General features: G+C 39.1%; 1 protein-coding gene across 1 annotated transcript; it reads right to left on the bottom strand.

Moving 5' to 3' along the window:
- Window positions 1-10,621: 10,621 nt before the first annotated feature.
- LOC147252458 (uncharacterized) lies at window positions 10,622-12,490 on the bottom strand. The gene has a single exon (XM_086221326.1). It carries the CDS (start codon window positions 12,404-12,406, stop codon window positions 10,835-10,837), a length of 1,572 nt encoding a protein of 523 aa, XP_086077452.1. The 5' UTR covers window positions 12,407-12,490; the 3' UTR covers window positions 10,622-10,834.
- Window positions 12,491-14,498: the final 2,008 nt, after the last annotated feature.

Consider the following 14,498-nt stretch of genomic DNA (forward strand, 5'->3'; position numbering starts at 1 on the left):
TTTATTCCAATGAGTCATCACATTTTACAAAAAATGAAATCATGTCTTACTTATGTTAAAAAGTGCCATTCTCATAACTTTAATTAGAAGCCATTATCATAGGTCCATACTCCTCCACTAATCCTCTCACTTAGGTTCTCTGTCCAGTTGCATCAAATCACTGTGTAGAAAGAACCCATGTCATCTTTGACAATAAGCTTGACATTGATCAACATGTGAAATAAGTCATTCAGTCATGCTTTCGTAAATTATAGTTTGCGTGAAATATTTCTTTAGTCTATTTTTAAGAGCTTCATTGTGACAGTGACAATAATTAACTACGCTAAAGGATGATTGGGGTCAGTTAAATAAACAGTGGTAACTTTTGGTTGCAAATGATCTTCCATGTTAGAATTAGGAGACTAACAAGACAACATTTTATTTGGAGCAGCTATCCCCTCTTACATCCATGAGCTTGAAACTTATTAAGTCATCGAGTAAATATCTGGGTTATTCACATACTCAAAGAAATTTGTTACTCTACTTAGGGGTGGAGCCCAATCAGAATATTGTTTTCATAAAAGAATATATTACCAACATTAATTTCATATGTCTTATACATTCGTTTCATTTTCATATTGTGATATTTTATAATTTGAAAGAACATTTATATGTACAGTATATATTCTTAAGTTGTGAGTGTCTGCTGGCTTGAATATCTTTGTAATGGTTAAATATGAGATATTGTCAGAGAGCTGCTACAAGTTGGGACAACAAAGGCAAAGCAAAGGCAAAGCACTTTATTTGTCACCGAGGGCGAAATAGGTTACACACCCATTACCTCATACAGATATAAAAAAAAATCACAATTATTACTGGTTGATTGTAATAATGGCACACATCAGAATTATACAAACAGCACATTTACATTTGATTGCGTATGTACGCTTAACCAACAAACCACAGCCAGAACAGCTTAAGCTGTCAAATTATATGTTTTGTCCTGATAAAATGACAAAAGAGTCATTCATAAAATGCTCAAACTGTACATAAACATTACAGAATAAGAGGATAGTAGCAGATTCCTTTTCTCAAGGGTCAAGTAAACACAAATGATGTTTTGGCCAAACTCAAAGTTAAATGATGCAAAATACTTAATCATAAAATATCCAGCAATCAAACTCCCCTGAGTAAGGAGGTGAAAACTGGTTCTGTGTTGTGTTTGAATGTAAAACTATCTATTTTTTTATTCAATCTAGTAAAATTTATGACTTTCTTTTACAGTTATTCATAAAATAAAATGAAATATTTCATTTGATTACTTACTGTAAAAGCAACCTTCGATGGAAATCAGGGCTGTACAAAGATAATAAAGCCAGGAAAACCCTGAATAAATGAGTGGAGGAACTGGTTGACAATGCCCCCATCTTTTGGGTGGGAGGGGTCACTGAATAGTTTGATGAATATGAAACTGGCGTGAATCATCCGCTGTGGCCTTCACAGACACCCGTGCTGCAGTCAATTGTCTCCTGCGAGATTTTGGACAGATATGTTAGTTGGCACTTTCCACCTCTGAAACATAACATAACATAATGGAATTTCTTACAAAATTAGTGTTCATCCCTCTGATAGATTTGTCTGATTGACAAGTTGCATGGGAGCTGTTCCGGGAGCTTCTGGTAACACTACATTTTGTGAAAGAATCTTGGTTGCACTTTAATTTTTGAAAGTGTCAAAGTATTTTAAATGAAAGCAAAGTAAATAAGAAGTCGGCTAGAAAGTTACGAGGTTTCACACATCAAGCAAGAATCTTATGCTGCCAAATTGGATTAGTAATTGCAGCTCACATGGCGACAGAAACATAACATGACAGCACTGAGCTCCTTTTAACCTTTCTAAGTGCCCTCTTTGGATTTAACATGGCAGATGAGGGCAAAGCTGGAAACTGTCTGCTTTAATTGACTGCAAGAGAAATCATCAGTCATAGTCATTGTCTTTGACATAGGTGCCTTTATTGCTGCCTATGACTTAATGTTAGGATGAAATCACTTCAGCCCTGCTCTAAACGGTCTCACAGTACCTAAAGCACATACATTAAGGTTGGAAATCACCATATTTTGCTACAACAGCATCGCCATACAGTGATCTTACAACAATAAATAAATTGTATTCCAGTGTGTGCAGTTTTCTGTAACTGAAGAAGAGGAAAAAATACATTTAAAATTGCAGACAGCAGTTATGCATTTATCTGCCACATTAAGGTGCCAGTTTGGTATTTTTAGCACAGCATTTCTTAAACACAATGGTGACAATAGGTTTTTAATATCAGCTGTTTTTCATTAAAAAGTTATTGGGTGCTACTGATGTGAAATATTGATGTTTTGTTCCACCACTAATAGGCAAAAATGAGGAGCAATGGAAAATTAAAATCCTGTAATTCATATTGTGAGTTCAGTGACTTTTTTCATCAGTTTGTCTTGTTGACATACTGGTTTTGCAAGCAGGTTTTCAAGCCTTTCAGCCTCTGTCTCAAAAATAAATGTCCCAAACATTTGTATAGATGCCTGCAAATACTGAGAGTAAAGACCAGCTACCAATTTAGTTGTTTTGTGTATCTATCTATCTATTTATCCATCTATCTATCTATCTCTCTCTCTCTCTCTCTCTCTCTCTCTCTCTCTCTCTATATATATATATATATATATATATATATATACTGTAAGGAACCTAAGAATTCTCTTCGATCAGGATTTCTAGGACTGCTTTCTTTCATTTACGTTACATTGCTAAGATCAGACACATCCTATCTGAAAAAAGATGCAGAAAAATTAGTCCATGCTTTGGTCATTTCCAGGCTGGACCACTGCATTCCCTCCTATCAGGCTGCACCAATAAGTCCATAAAGACTCTCCAGCTGGTCCAAAATGCTGCTCCCTACATGTTGACGAGTACTGGTAGAAGAGACCGTGTCTTTCCTGTACTGGCTTTTCCGCATTGGCTCCCTGTCAAATTCAGAATAGATTTTCAAATTCTCCTTCTAACATACAAAGTCCTCAACAATCAGGCACCTTCATATTTGACAGAGCTCATTGTCCCCTATTATCCAAGTGGAACCCTTCATCTGTCTATCAGTCTCTTTCAGTTTCTCTCCATCTTGATCTCTGTCCCTCTCTTTCCTTCTGTATATCTGTCTTCCTCCATGATCTGTCTTTGTCTCTGCCCCGCTCTCCTGCTCTCTTTCCCCCCAACCGATCAAAGCAGAAGGCCGTCCCCATTGAGCCTGGATCTGCTCAACGTTCCTGCCTGTTAAAAGGAAGGTTTTATAGGTCTGTTATTATAAGGCAGTAGTCAACTTATCTGCACATTAATGCTGTGGAAAGACTTTCTATTTACAGCCTCCCTCATTTAGTAGAGGAACAGTGATGAGTGTGCCATCAGTGCACCCAATGACATTAGGAAGCCCTACAAAATAAAACCGAATTACTGATCCAAGTCAGCAGGATGCCATGAACACAATACAATCTAAAATGTAGCTGTCAACTATAGCAGGATTGCTACATCACTCACCTGCAGTCCTGTAGAATTCTTCCTTGATTGTCCCTATAGCTTTGTGCCCAGGAGACACCATGAAAAAGCGGAGCAAGCGTTTGAGTGCGAGCGCTACTCTGCTCTACACACCATTGCTTTCCCTAAATGCTCTGCATCGCCAGTGACATAGAGAAAACTCCCGTTCGCAAAAAACAGAGAGCAAAACCTGCCAGCAAGGAGGTTAGCTTCCCAGAGTAAGTTACCACAGCAACAGACCCAGAGTTTAAGTTATCTCTCTTTCTGGAACCGAAAACTCAGTGTTTCCCTCATTTCAGTCGTAACATACTCAGAGTTTCCGCAAATCCCAGTTCCTGGAATGGACCCCTTATGTCTCCTTTCAGTGTATGCAGAAGAACAGTGAAGAGCTAGTTTATCCGACCACTTAGCAAAATCAGCAAAGTTCAAGCTGTCCAAAGGAAATTAAACAAATCAGCTGACATCTGTGAATCCTGGTTCAGTTGGCTCACCACCCTTGGACTGGATCAGCTCACAGAATTTAAAAAAAAAAAAAAAAAACCTGTACTGTGTAACAGTCAGAGCAATATTCAAAATCTTATATCTGTCTTTTTTCCTTTACAGAAGTACATTTTCCACCATTTGTTTTAACAGTGTAAAAAAACATTCATAAAAAACAAACCAAAAAGCTGCAAAAAGGTTGCTTCTTACCAAAAGAAAATGTAAACAGGGCTCTCTTGAGGTCTCAAAATGGGTCCAAAACACCACAGAACACCCTTTTCTCAGTGTGGTGCATTTTAGTTACATAAGGCGCACAAATGCACACCCACACACTCTGCAGTGAATATATAACCAGTGTCACTTTCACAGTGTCAACTACATATTGTAAAGTTACATAAAAAGCTAGCAATAAGAATATAGGTTAGCATGCCCATGCAGTGACAATGGGTCCATTCCAAAAAGCAGATTCGACAAACTCTTAAGTTCATCCCTGAGCTCTAAATTGGTTTAACCCAAGATGGGAAATTCAGAGTTTTTGGTTCCAGAACAGACGATCTGCGTTGGTTTAATCAACTCTGAGTATGTTCACCTTGAGTTAAGCAGGACGTCAATTTTAAAAAAAACATCATCAATGGAGGACCAATACCAGAGCCATTGAGCAGAAGAGTTGTGACATGCTTTGATGTTACCGCTGGAGTGGTCACACGGTTCATGTAAGCCCCAATAGTTCCAAACAGAGTGGTAACTGCCATTTTCTTCTATGAGACAGAAAGGGGTGAGCACGTTATTGATTGGTAAATATCAATATACGCCGTACACAAGTATATTTCTAACCATTGTTGCACTATTTTCTATGTGTCAGTTATGCTTTATAGTAGTTGGGTTGATACCTGAAAGTACTGCATTTATGATTTTGTAAAGTATTTAAGTTTTGGGGGGAAAGTTCATGTTAGCTTAAGTAGATTACTTTTGAGGGTGGTGCTAACTTGATAAGTTCATTCATTACTTACTATGTTATTGGGACTTATCTGGTCTGCTTTACTGATGAGTGTTCATCTTTATGTACCCAGGCTAGCTCTTCAAATGTTCAGTTGACCATGCTAGGACCATGCTTCATATATATGTATGTGTATATATATATATATATATATATATATATATATATATATATATATATATATATATATATATATATATATATATATATATATATATAATGGCATGCCGTTCAGGAAATTAATCTTTGAATATATTGAGTGAACCTCTGAATATATTGAGTGAACCTCTGAATATATTGAATGAAACTCTGAATATATATACGAAACTTTGAATATATATATATATAGAGAGAGAGAGAGAGAGAGAGAGAGAGAGAGAGAGAGAGAGAGAGAGAGAGAGTGGAATGGAGTGAAACTCTGAATATATTGAATGAAACCCTGAACATATGGAATGAAACTTTGAATATATGGAATGAAACTTTGAATATATATAATGAATCCTGAATATATGGAGTGAAACTCTGAATATATATATGAAACTCGACTGACGTCAGACTTCACGGCAGCGCCTGCGGGCGGCCATATTTTTCCTTCATAAAAAAGCAGAACTATTAACGGAACACTCTGCTGTGTGTAGAGGTCCGTATTTAGATCTGTATGGTTAGCTCGATATAGTTTTCAGGTGGTACAATGAAGGTAAAACAGTGATCGTATTTAGATCTGTATGGTTCGCTTGATATAGTTTTCAGGTGGTTCAATGAAGGTAAAACAGTGATCGGCCGTGCATAATGGCACTGCGCTCTGACGCGGCACTTCTCCGGGACTGGAGAAGCTGCTGCGGCTGCAGGGATTTCGTGAACTGAAAGGGTAGCTCTTCATATATTGTTCGTATACAGTAAGAATCGCCCACTTTCATAGACCAATGCAGGCTGAACGTAAGTTTAGTACTGAACATATTTGATGATCGGCGACACATTGTCAGCTTTGGACACGTTACTCACACAGTGGACTGTGGACAGACAGACAAATGCAAATGAGATTTGCCGAAACCTTGAATATATTGAATGAAACTGTGTATATATATATATATATATATATATATATATATATATATATATATATATATATATATATATATATATATATATATGAAACTCTGAATATATTGAATGAAACTGTGAATATATTGAATGAAACTGTGAATATATATATATATATATATACATATATATATATATATATATGTGTGTGTGTGTGTATATGAAACTCTGAATATATTGAATGAAACTGTGAATATATATATATATATATGAAACTGTGAATATATTGAATGAAACTGTGTATATATATATATATATGAAACTCTGAATATATTGAATGAAACTGTGAATATATATATATATATATATATATATATATATATATATATATATATATGAAACTCTGAATATATTGAATGAAACTGTGAATATATATATATGAAACTCTGAATATATATATTCAGAGTTTCATTCCATATATTCAAGGTTTCATTCAATATATTCAAGGTTTCATTCAATATATTCAGAGTTTCATTCAATATATTCAGAGTTTCACTCCATATATTCAGGATTCATTTTATATATATATTCAAAGTTTCATTCCATATATTCAAAGTTTCATTCAATATATTCAGAGTTTCATATGTATATTCAGAGTTTCATTCAATATATTCAGATTTTCATATATATATTCAGTTTATTTCAATATATTCAGAGTTTCGTATATATATTCAGAGTTTCATATATATATATTCAGAGTTTCGTATATATATTCAGAGTTTCATATATATATTCAGAGTTTCGTATATATATTCAGAGTTTCATATATATGTTCAGAGTTTCGTATATATATATTCAGAGTTTCATTCAATATATTCAGAGTTTCATATATATATTCAGAATTTCATTCAATATATTCAGAGTTTCATTCAATATATTCAGAGGTTCACTCAATATATTCAGAGGTTCACTCAATATATTCAAAGATTAATTTCCTGAACGGCATGCCATAATATATATATATATATATATATATATATATATATATATATATATATATATATATATATATATATATATAAAGAACTAAAGAACCACCAATTGTGCTTGAATAATGTATGTTAATTATTAGTAGTAACAAAAGTTAGGCGATAAGCAACAAACTTTTTTCCCACTTGCAATTTATCTTAGAACATATGGGCTGGAATGAGACAGCTGGTAAAAGAGCTGTTAAATTAAACAAGGTTTTTATTAAGCAATGATTAAAACAAACAATTGTGTGTGTGTGTGTGTGTGTGTGTGTGTGTGTGTGTGTGTGTGTGTGTGTGTGTGCTTATGAAGGAACAAGAAGTAGCCACCTCCCTCCAGCAAATACCAGCATCTTCCTGCAGCCGGTGAGTCACCAGTAGTAGCTGCCACTTGCAGCCACCAGCCTCTGCCAGCCTCAGATGCAGCCACTGCCTTCAGCCACTTAACCCGCCAATCAAAACTGTTTAATGTCAAAATTTTCAATTACTTGGCATGAGTCGGTTCGTGTCCAGACATATACGTTGTTACGTATGTATAGCTGGCTCCGAACTTCTTCAGGGGTGTCTTGGAGTCTAATCATTTTGAAAAAATGAGCCAGTTCAGCAATGCATGTCTTTAGCAAATCAACAAGTCACCTCCAAGAACCTCCTGCTTCAATGAAACTCCCTGTAGTTAAAAGTACTCAGTACTCCACAGATATTGCCACACGTAGTTGAAACAGAAAGCTTGTCTGTTTCATCAGGATGGTGACTATGATGATAAAGGCATGATGTGTGCTGCCACGGAGAGGGATTTAGAGAGGCCTGCAGATGTAGATTCTATACATCCTATTACATATACAGTAGTAGCCAATGAGAGTTATCTTCCCATTCACATTTTTTTTACATTCTTGTGTAGAAGCTGGAGTTTGACATGTAAGGCAAGGCAAGGCAAGGCAATTTGTAGAGCCCGTTTTCACAAACAGTTTGTCTCAAAGGGCTTCACATGGCATCATAACAACATCCTCTGCCCTGAGACCCTCACATCGACTGAGGAAAAACTCCATAGAAAACCCTTTTAACAGGGAAAAATCTGAGAAACCTCAGGATGAGCATCAGAGGAGGGATCCCTCACCCAGGACGGACAGACGTGCAGTAGATGTTGCTACAGACAAGAAAACAGTTTACAATGCAAAATGTGGGAAACATGGAAATGTTAACGGTTGAAGAAGGAAGCTTCTGGAAGGGGAGGCAGGGAGAGCAAGCCAGCTTGATGGGGGACCGGATGGCAGACTGGTTCATGGAAGGGTACACTGAAGTGATGTGAATACATAATAAAAGAATGAACCTGCACATTCCTTTTAGCAGGATGCATTTAGGGTCATCCTTATGTTTACAGTTTACAGTGAAGGACCTGTATATGATGCATTTAATTAAAAAGATGAAAAAACAGACAAGGAAATGGTGTACCTGGAGCATCAGGTCAGGAAGGCAGCTCTTGATATCAAACTATTGAAACATCAATTACAGGTGGTTGCAAGGTCACAGGTGAAATATGTTGAATAATTGAAAAATATGGAACTACGAATGCTGACTTTTGTATTTGGATTTGCAGGAAATAAGGAACAAGTGAAATATGAATGATTTGTCTTTATATGACAGTGGTTAAAAGAGGGTGTTTGCACTGTATGTCCCAGACAGTTTGTCCCTCCGGCACATCCGTAACATTGACAGGATGGTCTTCCTTGCGGTCACTGATTTGTATGGCAGTGTGTTTCTCTCCACTAATTGTGGCAATATTATGGAGGACAACGCATGCCACTATTTGCGCTTTCACACTGGCTACCAAGCCGCTAATTCACCCATCTTTTTTGCAGTTCAATCCAAGGTTTCAGACATAGTGCAGCAGGGTCAGCTTTAGCCCATCAATTTTTCTCCTCCGAGGATACACTTATTGCCGCTTCCACTGCTATGTGACTCCAAGCCATCAATTTGTCAGCTCAGCGTGAGGTGGGCGGATGTGTCGATGATGATGCAAACTCACAAACATAACACTCGCCTGTTCTCTTGCATTAAACACCTCAGAGAATATCAACATCAACGCTGCTGGCAGCCAGAGCAGCGAACTACTGTTTTGAAACTTACAGACTGTCATAGGGCTAAATAGTCTTCCGATGCATCATCACTTCAGCAAGACAAGCACCTGGGGAGCCGCTGAGATCAGGGAGCTGCTAAACACCATGGCTGAGAGAACCTTGGCTGGATGATGGAACGTCACCAGCAAGTTGAAACTTATGAAAAAAGGTACCACCAGGTTTTGACCACAACAGCCACAGCAGCAGAGGGAGATTGGACTGGGACTATATCAGGTTTGCCAGACTGTCACGGGGCTGAATATTCTCCAGACGTACATGTTGTACGTCACTGTTCACACACAACTTTGTACTGCACATAACGTCACATGTTTACAACCACACAAGTGGCTGCTTTTTTAGAAATAGGAACATTACGGCTCCATTTCACACAGACAAGACAGCAAATTACCGCCTCTTCCAGGCTGCAATTTTGGGGCATTCTCTGTCTATAAAGGGCTTATGATGTCACAAGCCCTCTATGGGGTTACCCTGAGTTTATGCAGCCGCTGGAGCTGGGCTTTTAATTTGCCTATTGTCATTTAAGTTGTCACATTGAACCACTGATGGGGCCCAGCTGCGGGTAAAGGGTCACCAGTGAGGGCAGGCATGAGTACCCTCTGTCACCAAGCAGGGGACCATCAAAGTCTCCTGTATTTATATAGTGGATACATTTTGAGTGTGTTAAAATACAGAGACAAGGAATGTTTGACCAAAGCTTTACCATTTGCAAATCTGTTGCTCAGGGTACACTCCCGATAGACCCGTGAGTCATGCACAGAGCTGGGCCGTTTGTCCTCAACATTGGTTATGAGGGATGCTACATCACATATGGTCTTGACAGTGCAGATAATGAGAAATGTTTGTTGCAGTATATTGTGATGTTACTGCCTTTTTATGAAACCAAAATGCAGATTCTTTCCCTTGAATGTAACTGGGACCTTCTTTCCATGTGATGTGGGAGTGTCCCACCGTTAAAGGTTATCCAATAGGAAAGCAACACACTGTCGTTACTGTCCAATCATGTTGCTGAAATCGTCTAAACTATGTCTCTTGCTTACTGCTCAGTCTCCTCCCCATTAGCACCTGGTTTTCTTCATGAATTTCCCTCGAGCACAATAAAGTATCTCTAAGTCTAAGGTCTTCACAGCATCACTGACCCCTTCCTCTGCTACCAGTCTCATCCATTAACATCTTTTGTTGCCATCAGCTCCAGCGTCTGAACTCTGAACTGAATCTTTCTTGCAGCTGCTTTAAGATGATGTTCTTATGGAGTCTAAGAGCCAAAGACTCATATTATAGCTTTTATATGGGACAATCACCATCTTTTGGTAGCAAGTAATGTGTTTGTCATTTTTCAGCCTCCTTCAGTGCCTGGGATAAACCAATTTATTTAAAGGCTCACGAGTCTTGAAGTAATATTCTTAGAACCCAACTTTAATACACAAATCAAACATCTGAAAATATATTGGACATTCACTTTAGTTTAATTCTTAAAACCGCATTCCAAACATCTGTTTCTTAACCATGCTTTGTGTTCTGTTGCTTCAGAACTGTTCAGATTAAGATTACTGTGCTTCTACAGCAACCACATGCAGGGTTGCTGGGTCATAGTTCAGAATCTTGTCTTGGGTTTAGGGGCTTTTCATGTCTTTCTTCCTCTTCATTCTGCCGTAGTTAATTTTGCAGGTCCAGTCAGGATACTTCTCTGCATGGAGTTTCCTGGCAGCTGCTGCTTGTTCAAAGTATTTAGCCCTCACTTCTTCAGGAAGGGCCCTCCACTTCTCCCCCAAGACTTCACTAATAACACGATTATCTCTAACATTGAGCTCATTCTTGACGTTCTCCCTCTGCTCCCCCACGAAGATCATATAAGCGTTCAACGGCTTCTTCACATACAAGTCCTTGTAAGGCTGCTGGACTTTAGCCTTTCTCTTTTTGGTGATTTTGTTTTTCCTTGGTGGAGTGTCTGTGGCTGGTGCAGCTGCTGCTGGTACAACCCTGTACACAGCCTCTCCTCCCATTGTTCCAACTGCACACAGGGCACGGACAGGTCCATTGTTGGGGGGTGGTGGGGCAGCGGGGGGGTTGGCAGCTGCTCCGTGATGTGGCCAGTGGTGGCCATTGATGACAGCACCCGTCTGTCTATTAAGTGGAAATAGCTGTCCATTCTGATGAGGCTGTAGATGCTTGTGGGTCCAGTTGGGTGCAGCCGTGGCTACATCTGGACCATATCCCATTTGGATGTTCCTACAGTAGCCTCTGTTCTGACCTGCCACTGCTGGCTGAGGGTGGTAATTACTGAACCATAACCCAGGAGGGTCATCTGGTTGAGGGTGAACTGGCTGAGGGTAAACTGCTTGAGGATTAACTGGTTGAGGGTGAACTGGTTGATGGTGATTCATATTGAACCATAACTCAGAGGGGTCATGTGGTTGATGATAAACTGGTTGATGGTGATTCATATTGAACCATAACTCAGAGGGGTCATGTGGTTGATGATAAACTGGTTGAGTGTGATCTGCATTGGACCATAATCCGGGAGAATCATCAACTGGTTGAGGGTGAATTGGTGGACTTTGACCCAAATTGAACTGGAACCCATCAGGATCACCTGGCAGAGGATGAACTAGTTGAAAATGAACAGGTTGGGGGTCATCTGGCTGAGTGTGAACTGTTTGAGGGTCATCCATGTTGAACTGTAACCCAGCAGATTCAACTGGTTGAGCATGAACCGGTTGAGTGTCACCCATATTGAACTGTAACACAGCAGGTTCAACTGGTTGAGGGTGAACTGGTGAACTCTGATCCGCATTGAACCATAACTCAACAGGATCAACTGGTTGAGGGTGAGGGGGTTGAGGTTGAACTGGTGAACTTTGATCCGCATTGAACCATAACCCAGCAGGTTCAACTGGTTGAGGGTCAACTGACTGAGGTTGACAGGTATTGAACCATAGCTCAGCAAGATTGTGTGGTTGAGGGTGATTTGTATCGAACCATAACCAAGGAGGATCGACTGGTTGAGGGTGATCCGTATCAAACCCCACATCAGCAGGATCAACTGGTTGATGGTGATCTGTATCAAACCATAACCAAGCAGGATCAACTGGTTGAGGGTGATCTGTATCAAACCATAACCCAGCAGGATCGACTGGTTGAGGGTGATTCGTGTTCTCAAATGGAACAAATTCTCTATTACTCATGATACTCTTTCAACTCCTGATTCTCCAAACCACCGTAACACCAACACAAGAAGAAAACTCCTGAGTCTAGTTGTCTGCAGGTATTCTGAGTGGATGTATTTGTATGAATCACCAAGTTAGTCTCATAAATGACAACTATGAACTGTCATCCCTGTCATCCCTGCCATCCCTGTCATCTCAGCCACTGTGATGTCTGTGATGTACACCACCTGACCAACTGGCCTAGACAGGAAGAATTCCTTCACCTGACAGCTTTGTCTCACCCTCTGCCCCCAATATCATGTTGTCCAGGATCTTGGTGGTACAGGTGTTGGTATTGTACATATTGTGATTGAATTTTACTCCACATAGAGACTTTGATTAAGGAGTCACCATGGAAGCAGGTTCACTGTGAGAACTTCTGTTTCAAACTAGATGGCCACTGTTCTCCAAGCAACACTGTCCATAAAAACAGCAGCTTGATACTAACCCTTAGTACGCAAAGTGCGTGACTCTAGACCAGTGTTTCTCAACGCCCCTGGGGGGGGCACGGAGGCGTCCCAAGGGGGGTGCGAGTCACCCGACGTCCAAACATTAGTTCCCCCTCACCTTTCGCTTTGTTTATGGTTCGGAACCAAAGCGCGCTTTAAACCTCTTTCATAGCAACTGTTGTCAGGTCTGTTTTTAAAATGGAGAGATATTTGACACGGATGAAACATATTTTATTTCATTTTTTCTAGTTCTGAAAAACGAAAGGAATGTTTGTAATTTTGAATAGGTCAATAAAGTTATACATGGCCTATTTTGTCAAAAAAAATTGGGGGGGGGGGGATTTGTCTTCCTCCAAAGGGGGGAATGACAGAAAAAGTTTGAGAACCACTGCTCTAGACACACATTCGTTGCTCTCAGATATCTCTGGAATGGTTCATCAGATCTCATTCACACACATATCACATGACAGTACACTTTACAATGGTACCTATCACCTATTTTTTGCGTTCAAGTATTTGTTAATAAATAATATTTGAATTTGGCTGAATTTCATCAAAAATATGGTTCACAAAAATCTGTGCACTGATGTGCTCTCCTTTTCCTCATCGAAATAACTCACAAACCCTTCATCAGAAAAAAATATGGCACATATATCATATGAAACAGCAGAAACTGAGCTTTACAATGACAAAAGACACATACATGTGCATTGAATGTATCTTTTTACAACCTGACTGATAAAAGACTGCAAAATAATAAGTTGCCTTATTTGTTCACTCCAGTATTTCACTCATACTTGTCAATTGTATTACAGAGAAGAACAACATGTCTTTTCTGACCCCTGGGTTATCATGTTTTCCTCCATGACAAACTATATCCATAATCTGGTTTTGATCATTGCAAATTCCTACAGGGTGTCCAATATAAGTCTGACATTGCGTCCGTTTTTGAATGATGGGAAAGTTTTGCTTCTCAAAACTTTCTCCAAACTTTCTCCAAGTAAACAGAAGAGCACAGGAGCACCCATTTTGCACAGGGAGGCTACTCTACATGCGCATGTGCAGATTGGTTCAGATCAGGTCACTTCAGGTCAGTGGAGCAGAGTACAATGGCAGGAAAAAAAATACCACCAAAGACATAAACTGCAGCTGTAATGGCACAACTCATCTATGAAGAAGCCACTGCAGTCTTTGGTCCCAGTGACCTGGACCAATGTTCTTCTCCTCTCTTTGATATATTTAACTATTCCCCTATTTCTTTCTTGTAATTGAGCTGTGGTAACACACAAATTTCCCCATTGTGGAATCAATAAAGTTCTATCTATTTATCTATTTACAATGGCTCAGGCTTAGAGAGTGGTTTATCTGATGATGAGATGTTTTTTCATGGAAAGGATCCAACTCAAGATGATCCAAGATTTATATAAGTTGTAACTATTTGGTTGGGACTCGGCAAGAGCGGTCGCACTCCTCTTCTTCTTTCCGTCTGTCTCATTCTTTGTCTCAACTTTTATCCCAACGCAGCTGTGAACTCTCCACCTAAATTACTCATGGAATTGATCAGCTGGTCTGTCAACGCTATTGACACCATAATTTTGACAAGGAAATCAGGATTGGAGGAG

Source organism: Aulostomus chinensis, chromosome 12 (assembly GCF_037954235.1).
Source record: "Aulostomus chinensis isolate RoL2024-O1b breed Wild chromosome 12, RoL_Achi_v1.0, whole genome shotgun sequence".
NCBI classification, from domain to species: domain Eukaryota; kingdom Metazoa; phylum Chordata; class Actinopteri; order Syngnathiformes; family Aulostomidae; genus Aulostomus; species Aulostomus chinensis.

What these genes read in the sequence shown, in the direction of transcription:
- LOC147252458 (XM_086221326.1), bottom strand. Translation starts at nt 12,406, where the DNA reads ATGAGTAATAGAGAATTTGTTCCATTTGAGAACACGAATCACCCTCAA.